This window comes from Rhineura floridana, chromosome 5 (assembly GCF_030035675.1).
Source record: "Rhineura floridana isolate rRhiFlo1 chromosome 5, rRhiFlo1.hap2, whole genome shotgun sequence".
Lineage (NCBI taxonomy): Eukaryota > Metazoa > Chordata > Lepidosauria > Squamata > Rhineuridae > Rhineura > Rhineura floridana.
This window is the reverse complement of record NC_084484.1, coordinates 159821118-159837416: the sequence shown is the minus strand read 5'-3', so window position 1 is coordinate 159837416 and position 16299 is coordinate 159821118. Positions and strand designations below refer to the sequence as shown.

General features: G+C 40.7%; 1 protein-coding gene across 1 annotated transcript in view; it reads left to right on the top strand.

Moving 5' to 3' along the window:
- DDX10 (DEAD-box helicase 10) overlaps positions 1-14634 on the top strand; it is a 245864-nt gene extending 231230 nt beyond the window's left edge. Inside the window, exon 18 of the mRNA XM_061628643.1 lies at positions 13900-14634. Coding sequence (XP_061484627.1) covers positions 13900-14071 — 172 coding nt within the window. The 3' untranslated portion in view covers positions 14072-14634. The remainder of the gene's footprint in view (positions 1-13899) is intronic.
- Positions 14635-16299: the final 1665 nt, after the last annotated feature.

Below are 16299 nucleotides of genomic sequence, written 5' to 3'. Positions count from 1 at the left end.
CATTTTTGAAAAGAAATTTTGAATTAGAACAAAGTTGTGCTCTGACTTTTCATTACCTTCAGTTAATCTCTTCATATAGAGCTATTCATCACAGCATTCACTTTTAAATGTGCCCAGCATGGACTAGGCCTCAGATTTGTCAATTCTTTTAGAGTGAATTTTCATCCTTTTAATTGTGAGCAGTTAGAGGATTTATCATTTAATAAATGCTGAAGTTATATAGAAATCAGGAGAATTTTTTTTACGAGCTACAGTTTGAGAGCTGATACTATGGCTGAGTTCACAATATAATATAGTCATTCAAATGTCTGGCTAATCACGAAATTTAAACAATTGCATATGCCTGTCAGCATAAAAAAGTTTTCAAGAGATGCCTGAAAGTCAATAGCGAGGTTGCCTGCCAAATCTGCTGGAACAATATCCCACAGTATGGGACCAGTAGCCCTAACAGCTGGGAAATGCACGGACAAAAAATATATTTTCAGTAAGCATCTGAAACACACTGCATTCCTTTCCCATTTTACTTAGGGATGTCTTGTGTAAGGCTACCCAATGAGCCAATAACCCAAGCTGGGATATAAAAGTCGGTCCATGCCCAACACCTTCTAACTTAAACCGTTTCTGCATACCCAGCTCTCTGCTGCAATCTTAGCCTCAAGTCTAGGAGATGATCTTGACCTACAAGCTTTCTTTTCCTTTTTTACATTTTATTTTTGTTATAAACAAATGCAGAATGGAATAATACAATCTAGGCAATTATGAGTACAAATTGGGGGTGGAGTTTTTTTTCTAAAGAGTTATGAGTCCAGTAAAGGGTATAACTCACTGTCAAAACGTATCTCACGCTCCTCTGTTGTCTGGTTGCCTTCATTTTAAGTGTTTGAATTGCTGAAAACGAGTCCCTGTAATGCAACTCTGTTTGTATTGTTTTTATGTAGTTTAAGGAAATTAGGATGTTTTTCATTCTTGTTTTTATATTTGTTTTTAATGTAAGTTGCTTTGAGTTTTCAATTTTTTTTAAAAAAGCAAGTAATAAAATAAACAACTCTCCTGTATTTGCAACAAGGCTAGTGTTTGGCACTATATAGCCTCGCTGCTGCTGTGCCATAAACTTCTGTATATAGTATTTTCCTTCTTCTTGCTACCCGAATTAGCCAGAAGATTCTTGCAGGTCATTCCCAGTGCTGTTTTCCAGCACACATATGAATAAGGGCACATGAGTACTCTGGATCAAATCCCACATGCTGTGTGCAGTGGCAGAAGTTCTGTCATTGAGTGTAGCACTTGTCACTAGTGCTTCCTATTTAGTGGCTGGGCCCGCTTATTTTAAGTGTGCTTAGCCCAGAAGTGCACAGTGTTCCTAAACAAGCAAAGGGAAATACTTACTCTACCAAATTTTTCTGTCTAGTATGAACATGTCCATATATGTGAATGTCATAAAGAGGGACCCAAAGAATGGGTTATGAGGCTTCACTGAGACATTGTTCCGTTCTGATAGCCTCTCAGAGAAAGGATGTCAAGACCTTCTTTTCAAAAAGGCTCAGTCTTTATGAAGTGTTGTATGTGTGCTTCTCTAAATGTTACTGGTATTGGCATTTTTTATTTTAATAGGGTCCTGTTGCAAACCACCCTGAGCTTTGGAGAAGTAACACATAAAGATATTTAATAAATAAGTAAATGCTCTGCAGTGGTCTGGAAGGAATTGGAGAGGAGGCAGGGAAGGAAAACAGAGATGTGGCAGAGAGGGCTGGAGGAAAGAAGGAAAAATCTAGAAAGATCAATAGATGGTTTGAGGCTTGAGAAGCATAGTCTGTAGAAGGACATTTTAATCTTGTGCGCAGTGTGGTGGAGAGGGCACAGACTGTGGAGCAGTGAATGATGGACAACAAAGACAGTTTTGGCAGTTGCAGTTTCAGTGGGCTGAAGAAGATGAAGTTCAGAGCCTGAAGGACTGGGAAGATGAGGGTTTGACGACGTGGCAGAAGATGATTAATTGTTGGCCTCCTTATGAGTTTGTGGCATGAGTTTGTTTGCCTTTTTTTAATAATGTGATTGAGCCATCATTTTGAACATTACATGCCATGTGTGGGCTTTGTTAGAATTTTTCTTAAAAACGGGATATACCTTTAAGTATGTAAAACTGCAAACCTTGGACTGCTTGAACCCTTACATCCCAGCTCAATCATTGAGATCATCTGCAGGAAACGTCACTGTTCTCCCCCCTGAGTTGGTGAGACTCATTTATCATTGACAGGAATCTAGCCTTCTGCATTATCAGCCCAGGTCTCTGGAATGCTCTGCCAATAGAGATTAAGCAGGCACCTTCCGTTTTACCCTTTAAATGCCTGTTGGAAAACTTTCTGTTCCCCCAGGCTTATGCAGGTAGTTAAGATAATTGGCCCTGTTAAGATAATTGACCTTGTTATTACTGTGTTTTAATTGTTTTTAATTATACGATTTTTATTTGTTGTCCCAGGCTATGGTCTAAAGGCACATAAGGCCAGCTCCCTGCTGAAGCTAAGCAGGGTTAGGTTTGGTCAGTGCCTGGATGAGAGACCTCCTGGGAACCATATGTAAGCTGCCTTGGGTTTCATGAAAAAGAAAGGCGGGGTATAAATGTAATAAATAAATAATAATAAATTAACCACTTGGATGTTTTTTTTAAATGAAATAGCAGTGTATGAATATGCTTAATAAATAAATAAATAAAATAACAAGCTCTGTAGTTGGAGGGGACTATCAAAGGTGGGCAGCATAGTCACTTATTTACTTAAGGCATGGATGTTCACATAAGTTAGCAGCAGGAAGTTCACGGAAGAAGAGTTTTCCATCCTCTCCTCTCCCCAGCAGCTCCCCACACCCCATCCCACATTATTCTGGAGGACTCCCCTAACCCATCAGAGAACTTTTGGTGGTGGGTGTCGGTAGATGCAGGGGGAAGAGAACTTTCCTTCTGTGAACTTCCTTAAGTTATTTTAGGATCCAACCCTAAGTTTATACTCCACCTCCCCTTCAAAACAAGAAGCCCACGACAGTTCACAATAAATTCATGCATCAAACAGAATACAGCGAACAGTCAAACCCAGATAATTCATCTAAAAATGTCTCTAAAGGGAAATAGATCCCTTGGTCCCACTTCTATAAATACAAGTTTAAATACTTGTGCTTCTTTAATTTTTATATTTCAGGGTCTGTGGAACTCCCTGCCACATTGAGTTCCTCAATGGGACCCTTTTCCACTACCACTTCCTCCCTTAAAACTCTTTTCAGACCTCCTAGTAGCTTAGTATAATAGCCTTAGGAATGAGATTGACACCAAAACTGTAGACAGAATGAATTGTTAAATAATTCATTTTCATAATTATCCTGATGTAGTGTTGAACCAGAGCATTGTGGGAAATTTAAATAGCTGCTCACTGCTGCTGCCATCAGGTAAGCCTACTAGCCACTGCCCCCCTCCAGGGGGGCACTTTTTCCAGAGCTCATTCAAACCCGGAGCCGACCCTGACATTAAATATTAATGTCTACATTTAGTAAATCTTAGGTCTAAACCTAAGTATTTTCTTGCATAATAGAAGCCAGCTAAGATGAGTGTCATTAGATGTCATAAATCCTGGAGAATTCCTGTGATATGTGATAATGAGCTCTTCGTGGTAAAGGATGTCAATTTATTCAGAGCAAACTATGATCAGAAGATAATTTTCCATAGTGCAAGTACAATTTATTTTAGTAATTTATGAAAGTGCTTTTAATTAGCATAGAGAGACCTGGGAATACCCTCCTTCCTTTTTCAAATCTCCCCCAGGCAAGAATATGCTTAGCAAGAATGGGCTTGGAATATAATTCTAAACTATAGTTTAGTGTTATGTGGAACAGCCTGCATGAGCGTCACATCCTCCCTTCTCCTTTTCTGAAAAAGCTGTGAAGAAGAGACTGGCAGTATCCGTTTCTGATTTTAAATCAGTCACAGTTCCCCATTACATCCAGATTTGTGGAACTCTGAACTATCCATAGCAAGCCAGGATCAACTCATGCTTTATGATTCTGGCTTCTTCACTGGCCATGGGATAGATCGCTTCCCTTTGTTTAATTATAGTTTAGGAATATCTACTCCAAGTGGTAGATGTTGAAGCCAGATTTCCCAGCCTCTAGAAAGTGTACTTGAGATGGCTGAGAAGCAGTCTATTTGGCTTTCAGACTGAAAGATTGATTTTATCGCTGCTGACTGTGCACTTGCTTCTGCTCAAATGTTCAAATGGTTGCGAAGACTCTTCACATCTCTGGTGCTTTCCTCCAAACGAATATTGTAAAGGCTGCCCTGAACATTTCACCAAGCAAGAAAAAAGGAAGGAGAGAATAAAACAGTACAGAACATCTTTAGAGGCACTTTCTGAAAACTCAGTTGGACTTTTGCCTGGGAAGTTACATATACTCACTCGTAATGCAGTCAGGCTGGCAGATGACACTGTAAAACTGAAAATAAGGTTGTTGATGCTGAAAAAACTGTGATTCGAATTGCAGAAGAGCCCATTGGAGAGCAGCTAGAGTCAAGGCAGAAACAGCCACAATCCAGTACTGCTCATAAGCCCATTGATTTTCAATGGACTTAATTTGTCAGATTGTGCCCATAAAATTCATGACATGTTAACAGATCATTCTGATGCATAAGCATTGCAAGGTATGTTAAACAATAACCAATAATGTGAGAGTAATAATGTGACATCACTCACTCAACTTAATAACAGTGGTAGACTAGTAGAATTTATTATTGGCCATTTAATCCATTAAAGAAAAACAACCTTCATTATGCCTAAATTAATTAAATTTAATCTTCATTTTAATTATGTTTTGCTCATCCTCTTTTCCTGTTCCTTGGTTCGTCCAAAACATCCTCATCCGGTTTTCTGAATTCTACAGCACTCGGTCCTATAATGAATCTCGGGGAGATGAATTTTTTCCCCTTGGTTGCTTTATAAATGTCATTTTAGAACTTTTTTCCAATGTATGTTAAGTAATGGCTGAAAAAAGAGAAAATATAACCCGCAATGTGTTTTCATTACTACTGCTGTGTGCATCATTCTGACACTGAGTGAGGAAGCAGGAGCACGGGGGCTCCACAGAAGGGTCTGCATTAATTAATGTTCATTAGAATTCATGCTGTGGCCTTGTACATTCAAATGTATGTGTATGGCTTGCAGCCTAATGTCCTTGGTTAGCAAAATGCCAATTCTTAAGGGACTGGTTATCCCTAAACTCTCTGTTTTGTATGCTGCCGGCAAATCAGCTTCCTTTAGAAACTATTTCCAGAGGAGTAGCTGTGTCAGTCTTCTGTAGCAAAAATAACAAAGACTCTTGCAGCATCTTAAAAACTAACAAATGCATTATGGCATAAGCTTTCATGCACAACAGGCAACTTAGATGCATGAAGTGTTACCCTGAAGTGCAGGTACATGTGTGCATAGCTTGGGGTGCAGGAGTTGGAAAGGCTGAAGTAAGAGGGAAATGAAATGCAGGAAAGAAAAATGAACAAACTTTTCAGCATTTCATTTTCCTCTGACCTTACTTTTTACAGCCCCCACTCTCCATGTATATATGTGTCTGCAATTCAGGATAACTCTTCATACATCTAAGTGGACTGTAGTCCAAGAACTAGGGATTCAGACAGCATAAGTTATGTATCATTGCATAGCTAGTGTCAAATATAAATGAACCTATCTGTTGCGATGCCACCTTTTCATTGAATCATAGAGTAGTTTAGTTGGAAGGCGCCTATAAGGCAATCAAGTCTAGCCTCCTGCTCAATGCGAAATCCAACTTAAAGCATACCTGACAGGTGGCTGTCCAGCTGCCTCTTGAATCCCTTCAGTGTTGAAGATCCCACCATCTCCCTAGGTCATTGGTTCCATTGTCTTACCACTCTAACAGTTAGGAAGTTTTTCCTGATGTTCAGTCAAACTACGGCTTCCTGTAGCTTGGACCCATTATTCCATGTCCTGCACTCTGGGACAGTCAAGAAGAGATCCTGGTCCTCCTCTTTGTGACAGCCTTTCAAGTATTTGAAGAGTACTATCATATCTCCCCTCAGTCTTCCCTTCTCAAGGCTAAACATGCCCAGTTCTTTCAGTCTCTCATCACAGAGCTTTGTTTCCAGTGCCCTGTCATCAACTTGAAGGCAGTCCATTTCATTTTCAAGCATGATTGCACGGGAGTAAATCCCACTGAATTCAATAAGTATGCAAATGATCAAAACTGCCCTCCCCTCCTCCTCCCTCCCATCTCCTCCCTTTTGCCCCTTCCCTCCCCCTTCCTTTGCCCCTCTCCTTCCAGTTCCTTCCTTCCCCCTCCCCCTCTTCTGTTCTCCTCTCCCCCTTTCCTCCTTTCTTCTAATCTCCCCTCCTCCTCCTCCCCCATGATCAGCTTTACCTATCCTAGCCATGATTGCAGGGGAGTAAATCCCACTGAACTCAATAAGCATGCAAATGATCAGACCTGCCTATCCCCTTCCCCTCTCCTCTCCTTTCTCCCTTCCTTCTTCCTCCTTGCCTGTCCACTCCAGGCCTCCCTCCCCATGGTCAGTTTCACCTCTCCTAAGCATGATTGCACGGGAGTAAATCCCACTGAACTCAAACATGCAAATGATCAAACCTGCCCTCCCCCTCCTGCCTGCTCCCCTCCCCATCCCCTGTGGTCAGTTTCACCTATCCTAACCATTATTGCAGGAGAGTAAATCCCACTGAACTCAATAAACATGATCAATCCATTCTCAGCAAACTTGCACAGGATCCCATTTCTTACCTCCCGGATTAAAAAGCAGAGAAATTCACTAATAGGCAAAAAACCTTGTGGTTTAAGAACGTACCTATAGCCAACAGATATTTCTATCAAACTTTAAAAATCAGGGAAATTGGGCAGCTATAGTGAATGCACAAGGGGAGCAGGAGACTTGACCTCCTGTCTGAGATATTGTACTGCCCTACAGATTTGTCAAAATGCAAACACAATTTGGGTTGGTCTTTCACAGTCCAATCCACTTGCTGTGTAGCTTGGAAGAATTTGGTAACATATGCCTCTGAGCATGGAATAATCAGTAATAGGAGTACAGGTACTCTGTGAACATGGCTGATTTTTAATTAATTTCAACAAATTATAAGACCACTGACAGAAAAAAGTCCAACGGAGGTCTGGATTATTTTACTCTTGTTTTAGACTTTGAAATCTGGATTCTCTCTGAATGCTTTGTGTATCGCCATGAAAACCTAGAGGGTTGTTAAGCAAGCATTTCTGAGTTCAGGACTATAAGTTTTGTAAGGTTTTGTTTTAAAATGAGCTTATGGGAAGCATCAGAATGGCATGGGGGGTATTTTCAAATTTAACATTGCGGAATGCAAAAAATCCATGCTGACTATAGTATACAGCCAACTCTTGTGGCTGAATAATCCTTGGGGGAGGAGGTATCAAGGCTCAATAGCGATGCCTGGAGTCAGTGGCCACATACAGTTGCCATTATGTATGTACTTATTTGCTATATCTTCATCCTGCTTTCCAGATAGTTATTGTCTCTCCAAGCAGCTCGCATCTATTAAGGTCCCATCTGCACATTTAAAACACCATGATACCATTTTAAACAGTCCTGGCTTCTCCCAATGCAGTTTATTAGGGTCCCTGAGAGTTATTAGGAGACCCCTATTCCCCTCACAAAACTACCATTCCCAGAGTTCAATGGAACAGGGATTGGTTGTTAAACCACTCTGGGGTGGCTCTGTTAGGGGAATGGGGGTCTCCTAACAACTCTCAGCACCCTTCACAAACAACAGCTCCCGGGATTCTGTGCATATGGCTCCATGGGATGAGTGCCTGGCTTGATCCAATGACAGCATCCCATCCTAGAAACTGCTACCCACTCAGTGGCCATGTGCCTGCGTGATGCTAGATAAGCAGTCGTGGTGCTTCTGTTGCCACTCAGGGCTGGCCCAGCCATTAGGCAGAGTGAGGCAACTGCCTCAAACTGTTCCTCCTGAATGCCCCAGCCATTTCCTTCTGTTGCCACACAGCCTGTCCTGGCCCCCTAATCTGGCCTGTGGCATTAGCTGCAGAGGAGGATGCCAGCAGTGAAGAAAGTTGCTGGCACTGAAGAAAGATTCGACTGGAAGTCCAGTCAGCTTCTGTACTTGGAATGGAGAAAGATGCCATCTTGTCCTTTGCCTCAGGCAGAAGAATTTCTTAGGTTACTCCTGCCACCACCTCCTGATGCTGTCCACATCTTCTTGCTTATTCATCAGCAGCATGCAGCTGTGGAAATTTGTAGATTCCTAGAGGTTGCCACACGCGCTGTCTCTAATGACTGATCTTCACACAGAGCTCATCCTAGCTTTGTTAAATAAATTAATATCTCAGTCCCAGATTTCCCGTAGTAAAATGGGCATAGCAATTACCCTGATTGTTGTACAGACAATCTTAAGAGTTGGCTGTAGAAAGTCTGTGTGTCTTGATTTTGCTTCTTTTAACATATCAACATTAGACCAGTGATACATCAACAATGTTCTTTTAGTCAATTTGCCGTCAGTGGCAATATGAAGTTCTGGACTCACATAGGGTTCTTTCTTCAATGATGGTACATTTTGTTTCTTTCTTCAGTTTAATAGACACATAGAGGATGATGCTTAGGATGTGGTCTTGTTGACAAAAACAGCACAGATAGGCAGAACATATGGAAAGCGCACCTGCAATCCCACTGCAAAACAGGCAGGTCTAATTTTATCTACTATTGACAGAGGCAGCAAAAATGAAAATATTTTTCTATTTTGTTATTTGAGAATGGGAAGTTTTACTGTGCTGATACTGCTGAGCAGATTCACATTTTAATATGTTGGATTATTATGATTTGTTCATATTTCATAACAGTAGTTCCTTTGCCCCTGCAATTATTTGTGCTTGCAATAAAGTAGGCATAAATAAAGCTGACCTAAACAAAATACATTTCAAATTTTGTTTTTGGTAGGCAGAAGGTGCTCCTTCTCTTAAAAAACAAAAACCTATCCATACCAATCTGATGGTGAACAGTTGCCCTCCAAAACTCTGGAGCAAATTCGACCAGTTGCCTTTTATCTGATGACTGTTCTTCCTGTGTTTACTGAATTCTTACAACAGAATATCATTCCTAACACAGCACTGCTTCTTTGGCACATTAAAATACCTTAACATACCGATTGACCAAAAGCAGGACTACAGGTGAACGTCAAGAAGACTATTGGGAGGAAGGGCAGGATATAAATCAAATAATAAATAAATAAATATGAAAGTAATGACAACAGAAAATTTATGTAACTTTAAAGTTGACAATGAGGACATTGCACTTGTCAATGATTATCAATACCTCGGCACAGTCATTAACCAAAATGGAGACAATAGTCAAGAAATGAGAAGAAGACTAGGACTGGGGAGGGCAGCTGTGAGAGAATTAGAAAAGCTCCTCAGATGCAAAGATATATCACTGAACACTAAAGTCAGGATCATTCAGAGCATGGTGTTCCCGGTCTCTATGTATGGATGTGAAAGTTGGACAGTGAAAAAAGCAGATAAGAGAAAAGCAACTCATTTGAAATGTGGTGTTGGAGCAGAACCTTGCGCATACCATGGACTGCTAAAAAGACAAATAATTGGGTGTTAGAACAAATTAAACCAGAACTATCACTAGAAGCTAAAATGATGAAGCTGAGGTTATCATACCACAATGTAGGGGCTGTCACAGAGAATGGTGTCTCCTGGGCACCCACTACCACCCAAGCTTCCAAGAGTGTTGGAACTACCAAAATGGCCCCCTACTGCTGATTTCAACACCCGAGACAGTCTGTAGGGAAGGAGACGATCTTTCAGATATTTGGGACCTAAGTTGTTTAGCGCCCAGAAATGAACTGCCCGGAAAAATGTGCTTCTGTTAGAGATGGGGGAACCTCCATGTCTCTCCTTGAAAAAAAATATGGCAAAATTTCCATGAGCCTATCCATCCAGGAGCTCAGAAAGTTATTGCCCTACTAGCTCAAAAAAGTCTGCCCTACCACCCCAGCCACACTTCCCCTTTCCCCTTCCTTTAACCTGGCAGAGCTGTGGAAGTGGCAGCGAAAAAAGAAGCAAAATGGACTCTACAACTCCCTCAGTCCCCTGTGCCCTGGCCAACACTATGGGAGCTGTATTTCTTCCAAAGATTCATGCACCCATGAATGGACTACAGGTTCCATAGTTCCCTGCGTCCCATCACGCTGAGGGAGGAAAGGAGAGGTGAAAAGATGTGAGAGAGGGTAATCCTCCATTTTGCTTCTACTGTCACTGCCACGGCACCCACACCACTGCTGAATTAAGTGAAGAAGAAGGGGAAGGGGGAAGGGTAGAGAGACTGTACTTGTGGGGTGGCAGCTAGAGTTGCAGGAATGGCTTGCAGGATGGGGAAGTATAGCAGAGACAGGGTGGGGACCCAGGAGTTTGTCTACTGCTCAAATTTTGGTTTGATTGGTAGAGAAAATTCAGTGTTTGAAAAATTCAGTGCTACTTTTGAGGCAGGGTTTTGAGCCTCTGACATTCTCTGAGGCCACGTTTATAGAAGCTAGCCAGCATTCCAAGGGCCAATTCACACACTCAAAGTTGCTTTGCTGAAAATTTGATGCCCATCTTGCCACTGAACTCGCATTTACCATCTTGTTTAATCCACATCTAGCTGTTTTGCAATGGCGTAATAAATATACTTTATTACTGAAATTTATTTGAAATGTGATGTTGGAGGAGAGCTTTGCACATATACCATGGAGCGCAAAAAAGACAAATAATTGGGTGGTAGAACAAATTAAACCAGAACTGTCACTAGAAGCTAAAATGATGATCATACTTTGGACACATCATGAGAAGACAGGATTCACTAGAAAAGACCAAAATGCTGGGAAAAACAGAAGGGAGTAGAAAAAGAGGAAGGCCAAACAAGAGATTGATTGATTCTATAAAGGAAGTCACAGACTTGAACTTACAAGATCTGAACAGGGTGGTTCATGACAAATGCTCTTGGAGGTCACTGATTCATAGGGTTGCCATAAGTCGTAATTGACTTGAAGGCACATAACAACAACAACAACTGATTCATCTTATCCATCTTACCCATTGACACATCTTGGCAAGTGTTAGAATTGCCAAGGTATTGAAAAACAATTATAGCTTATAGCCTTTATAGCTGTTGTGTGGTATTTATACTGTCTATTAGGTGTGTCAAGCCTGCCAGTCCTCTTGTGTATTGGAAATGGATTGATACCTCCTTCAAAAATGGATGAAAACATTGGGTGATATCCAATGTTAGTCATTCTCAGAGTAGATCCATTTGGTTGCAGCCAACTAAGTTTTACTTAGTAGATTCACTGAAATTAATGGCCATAAGTTAGTTATATCTATTAATTTTAACAGGTCTTCTGAGTAGGACTAACATTGGATTCAGTAGGAATCAATAGTCTTAAGTCCATTGATTTCAGTAGGTGTATTCTGAGTAGGACTAACATTGGTTTATCATTAATTAGGTTGGACCTAGCCAAGGTTTAGCTAACTTAGTTCCCATTAAAATCAGTTGGATTTAAGTTGTCCCATTGATTTCAATAGGACCCAAGTTTAATTTAGGCTGCAATCCAATACTTACTTACCTCGGAGTAAGCCCCATTGAACCCAATGGAGCTTACTTCTGAGTAAATATGTATTGGATTGCAGCCTTAGTTTGGATCTAACCCATTTTGTTATCATTGCCCTTACAGTAACTAATGTACAGCCTCCAATTTTTCTGTCCTACAGTCTCCCTAGAAGACTATGTTAAAAAGATGCTTCTTCTGGAGGTCTGGAACTTTCATCCACGTTCTGAAGGATTTAAGAGCAATTCATGAAAGTGGGTAGAGGAGAGCATCAGATTTGTGGAATTAGGAAGTAATTTATAGGGATAGTCCTAGGAGGGTATATTTCGCCAGGAGCTCCTTACAAGTTTTCCCAACACCTTTCTAGGTTAAAAATGAAGATACCTAATCCTGACTCTGAGAACCACTAATTACATTTAGGCTCTAATCCAGCTTGAGTTAATTGTGGCTCATGTCTCAGTAAAAACAATGAGACTTCTTAATCACAAATGACTTCAGCCATTTTACTAGCCTTACAGTACAATCTTAGGGATGTTAATTACCACCTGTAGTAGGTGATCATCAGAGCTACTCTTACCTCTAGGCAGCTATTAAGTTGCTGCATAGTGCAACACTTTGTAGATGGCATTAATTTTTATGCTCCAACTGTTGGGGTGGACTTTTCCTTCATGTTGTCTACTGATATATTTGCATTTGCAAATATCATTGATATGCTGGGGGGGGGGAGTAGGAAGGTCAGAGAACATGATGCTACAGAGACACATGGATGGGCAAGCGAGGATTTCCACTAGCACCTGAAGGCACAGAAAAGTCTAACAGGCCCAGAAATTAGGAAATATATGGTCCAACAAGCACCACCAGCAACATGTTAGATTGTACTTATTCACCAAACATGAGCTGTCTTGGTCATGGGTGGCTCTGTGGCTAAGCACAGTTACAACCCTTCTTGTACTGTCTCTCACCACCACAGCTTCCACTAGTGGTGGGAATTCAAAGGAAAGTTTTTGATTTAGCCAGGAAAGGTTAAGAAACTAGAGCTGTATGGAAATGCACGTGCGCGCACACATTCACATTCACTGCTTGCGGGTGGGGTGGGGTGGAGGTGGACCATTTCTGTTATTTGAGGTGGGGAAGCAAATTTGCCCAAAAGTTCAGGACTGCATGACCCATTCTTTAATCCTCTTTCAACAAGCCTTTTAAGTTGAGACCTATCTCAGTCTGCATCTGTGTTAGAATTGCTTAAAATGTTTTTAATAATGTTTTTAACCCTTTTTAAAAATTTGTTTTTTAAAAAAATGTTTTTAACGCTGTTTTGTTTTAATGTATTTTAAGATCTGTTTTTATGATGTTTTTAAGTGTTTTTAGCGCTTTGTTTGCTGCCCTGGGCTCCTGCTGGGAGGAAGGGCAGGATACAAATTAAATAATAAATAAATAAAGTGTTTCCTCCTCCTTTACAGCTTTGTTGTGCTGCTGCTGCAGGTAGCATCAAATGAGAACTACCAAGAGGAGCCCTGCTACTATTGTCTGAGAAGGGGGGAGGCAGGGAGAGCTTTTTCTAAAAGAGAAAAAGAGAGCTGTTGCTGCCGCAGTGTAAGCAGCCCTAAACATTGATTCTGCCCAACTCCCAGAATTTTCAAGCTGAAAGACTTTTTGCTGAGAACTATATGAAACTTAGACAAATTCACAAAAGATTGTGCTATCACAAGCTGTAAATCATGATGGCTACTGCCTGACGTCCAGTTGCTCAGGGGAGCATGAGTGAGTGAAGGATATTGTTTTCAAACTCTGCTTATGGGCTTCCTGAGGACATCTGATTGGCTACTGTGGGAAGCAGAATGCTGGACCTTTGGTGTGATTCAATAGGGCTCCTCTTAGGCTAACCCACGTAGATAAGAACATATCACTGATTATGAGTAGCAAGACAAGTTTAGTCCACAGTATATCTTCATACTCTTTACTCACTGTCAAGTAGTAAAAATATAATCAATCGTAAAACTGTTTGTTGTAACTAATTACATAGTTCCCTGGGTCAGCTGAATCAGCCTCAAGTTTCTGCTGTATTTTTAATCAATTAATTTCCCAATATAAACCTTACTACCAGTGCATGAAAGCACTTTTCAGTTTTTCAGTCCGTGATTTCCCGTTGTCTGTGCATACATCTGCCTCACTTGACATGAATTATTTCCTTGCATGGTGCTTAATTAGCTTAAATGCACATATTAAAAGAGTAATTTGTTTATTTATACAGTAAACCTGGGATGAAGAAACAACGTTTTGGTGGAGGTGCATCAGCGATGGAAACAGTACCAAGAAAGAAGATGAAACTTAGCAAAGAGGACTCATTTGCTCCATTAGATACAGGCCTTTCCCTTGCTGAAGACGAGGCACTAGTATTACATCTGCTCAACAACCAAAGCTAATTTTTCCCCTCCCACTCTTTCCAGTTATTTTTGTCTTTGTATCACAAAGGCAACAGACCAACTTAGTTGCCAATAAATATTGCTGTATGAATGTCTTAAGACAATGGTCTTTCCAATGAGTGGTTCATACCCAGCTTTATTAAGTGGCTGACTTTAAATATTGTAAGGATCTTCAGAACTTCTGATATTTTCTAAACAACTTTGCACGACCCTTCAAAGATGAGAAGGGGAAATCATTATAAAGCAGCCTTTCCTCAACCTGGTTCCCTCCAGATACTTTGGACTACAATTCCCATCAGCCTCAGCTGTGCTTGGCTTGGGGTGATGGAAGTTGTAATCCAAAACATCTAGGCACATCAGCTTTAGCTAAATACTGCTTTGTGTACAGAGATTTTGGTGTACGTCAAGATGATGAGCCTTTTCTATCAGATAGCTTTTTCAGAAGGCATAGTGACCAAAAAAAGGGCTTTATGAATGAACAAATATCTTTTTTTTTTTTTTGCAAAATAAAATCAGTTATGGTTTCACTGTGTTGATTTGCCTTTTAAGCTTTTATTTGAAATTCTGTCATTTCGGAATAAAGTATGCTTACCCTTGTTCTCCAGTCAGTTATCAGTCCATTAATTTCATATATATATACTAGCCAAAAATACATCTTACTCTGGACATCAGCAGTGGTTGTTTTTAGGACTCTGTTCTTGCTTTTAAAATGGCATATTCTATTCTCAATCATGTAAGGCAGTGCATTTTTAAACTGTGGGGTGGACCTTTTCATGGGGAATCTGGAAAAGGGGTAAGTGAGAAGTTCCAAGGATCCTGAGGAGCTCATGTTCCCCATCCCCGATCTAAGGTCACTTCCATGTATGCTTCCATGTCTATTTTGCTGATAATTGAATGAAATCTAGTTCAGACTATGAACTCAGCAGAAACACCCAAATAAATAGCATCTCATGATTTATTTTTTTGCACAAATAGAAGAAAAGATGCTGGTTTTGATGGTGTTTTCAAGAATTGGAAAAAAAATTACTTGTTGAGTATAGATTTAAATTGTGATCCAGAACTCCATGAACGAGTAAATTATATTTAGCTTCAAAGCAGTTATCAATCTGAAGTTTTATCTCAGCTTGGAAGTAGTATCTCTATGATTATATACAACTAAAAGTTGTTCATGTTTCAGAGTTAGTTCATTACTGTTCAAAAATAGCAGTTCTGTTGCTAATTTACTGGTGAGGATAATTTGATCTGGTCTAACCCAGAAATGCTTATTTGCTCCAGCTGAAGTGCCTTTTTCCTCATTTGCATACTTCAGCAGCCTTTCCCAACCTGGTGCCCTCCAAATGATGTTGGCCTACAACTCCCACTTTCCCCAACTGTTGGCCATACTTACTGGGGCTGATGGGAGTTGGAGTCCAGTAGCACCTGGAGGGCATTAGATTTTGGAAGGTTGCTTCAAAACAACACTGAATCCTTTTCTGTTTATTGTCCGACTGGCCAGTGAAGAACATAGGAAGCTGCCTTATACTGAGTCAGACCATTGGTCCATCTAGCTCAGTACACTGATTGGCAGCAGCTCTCCAGGATTTCAGGCAGGGGTCTCTCCAAACCCTACCTGGAAATGCCGGGGGTTGAACCTGTGACCTGCATTTAAAACAAATGTTATACCACTGAGCTATGGCCCTTCCCAGTGAAAAAGGGTTTCTAATGAAAAATCCATGAGAACAATTCAAAAGCTTCCTACCATTACCTTGAGAAATTAACACTAATGATATTTTGCAGGCCAACAATGCAATTTGTTGAAAGATATTGTAGCACTTAAATAAATGGGACACCCTGATAAAATTGGGAAGTGGGAGAAGAGAGGGCTTAGCTCCTACCCAACTGTGTCTGTCCTTTCCCATGGCTGTTCTTGCCCTCCTTTCTAGTACTTGAATAAATGGGGAGTGCCACCATAGTACTAATCTTGGCAAAGGTGGTGGAGAAGGTAGTTGCAGAGTAATTGCAGGTATTCCTGGATGTGACTGATTATCTAGATCCATCACAATCTGGACTCGGACCTGGTTTCAGAACAGAATCAGGTTTGGTCCCTCTGATGGATGACCTTTATTGTGAGAGAGGCAGGGGGAGTGCGACCATGTTGCTTCTGCTTGATCTCTCAGCAGCATTTGATACCATTGACCGTGGTATCCTCATGGACTGACTCAGTGGGATGGGTATTGGAGGCACTCTAT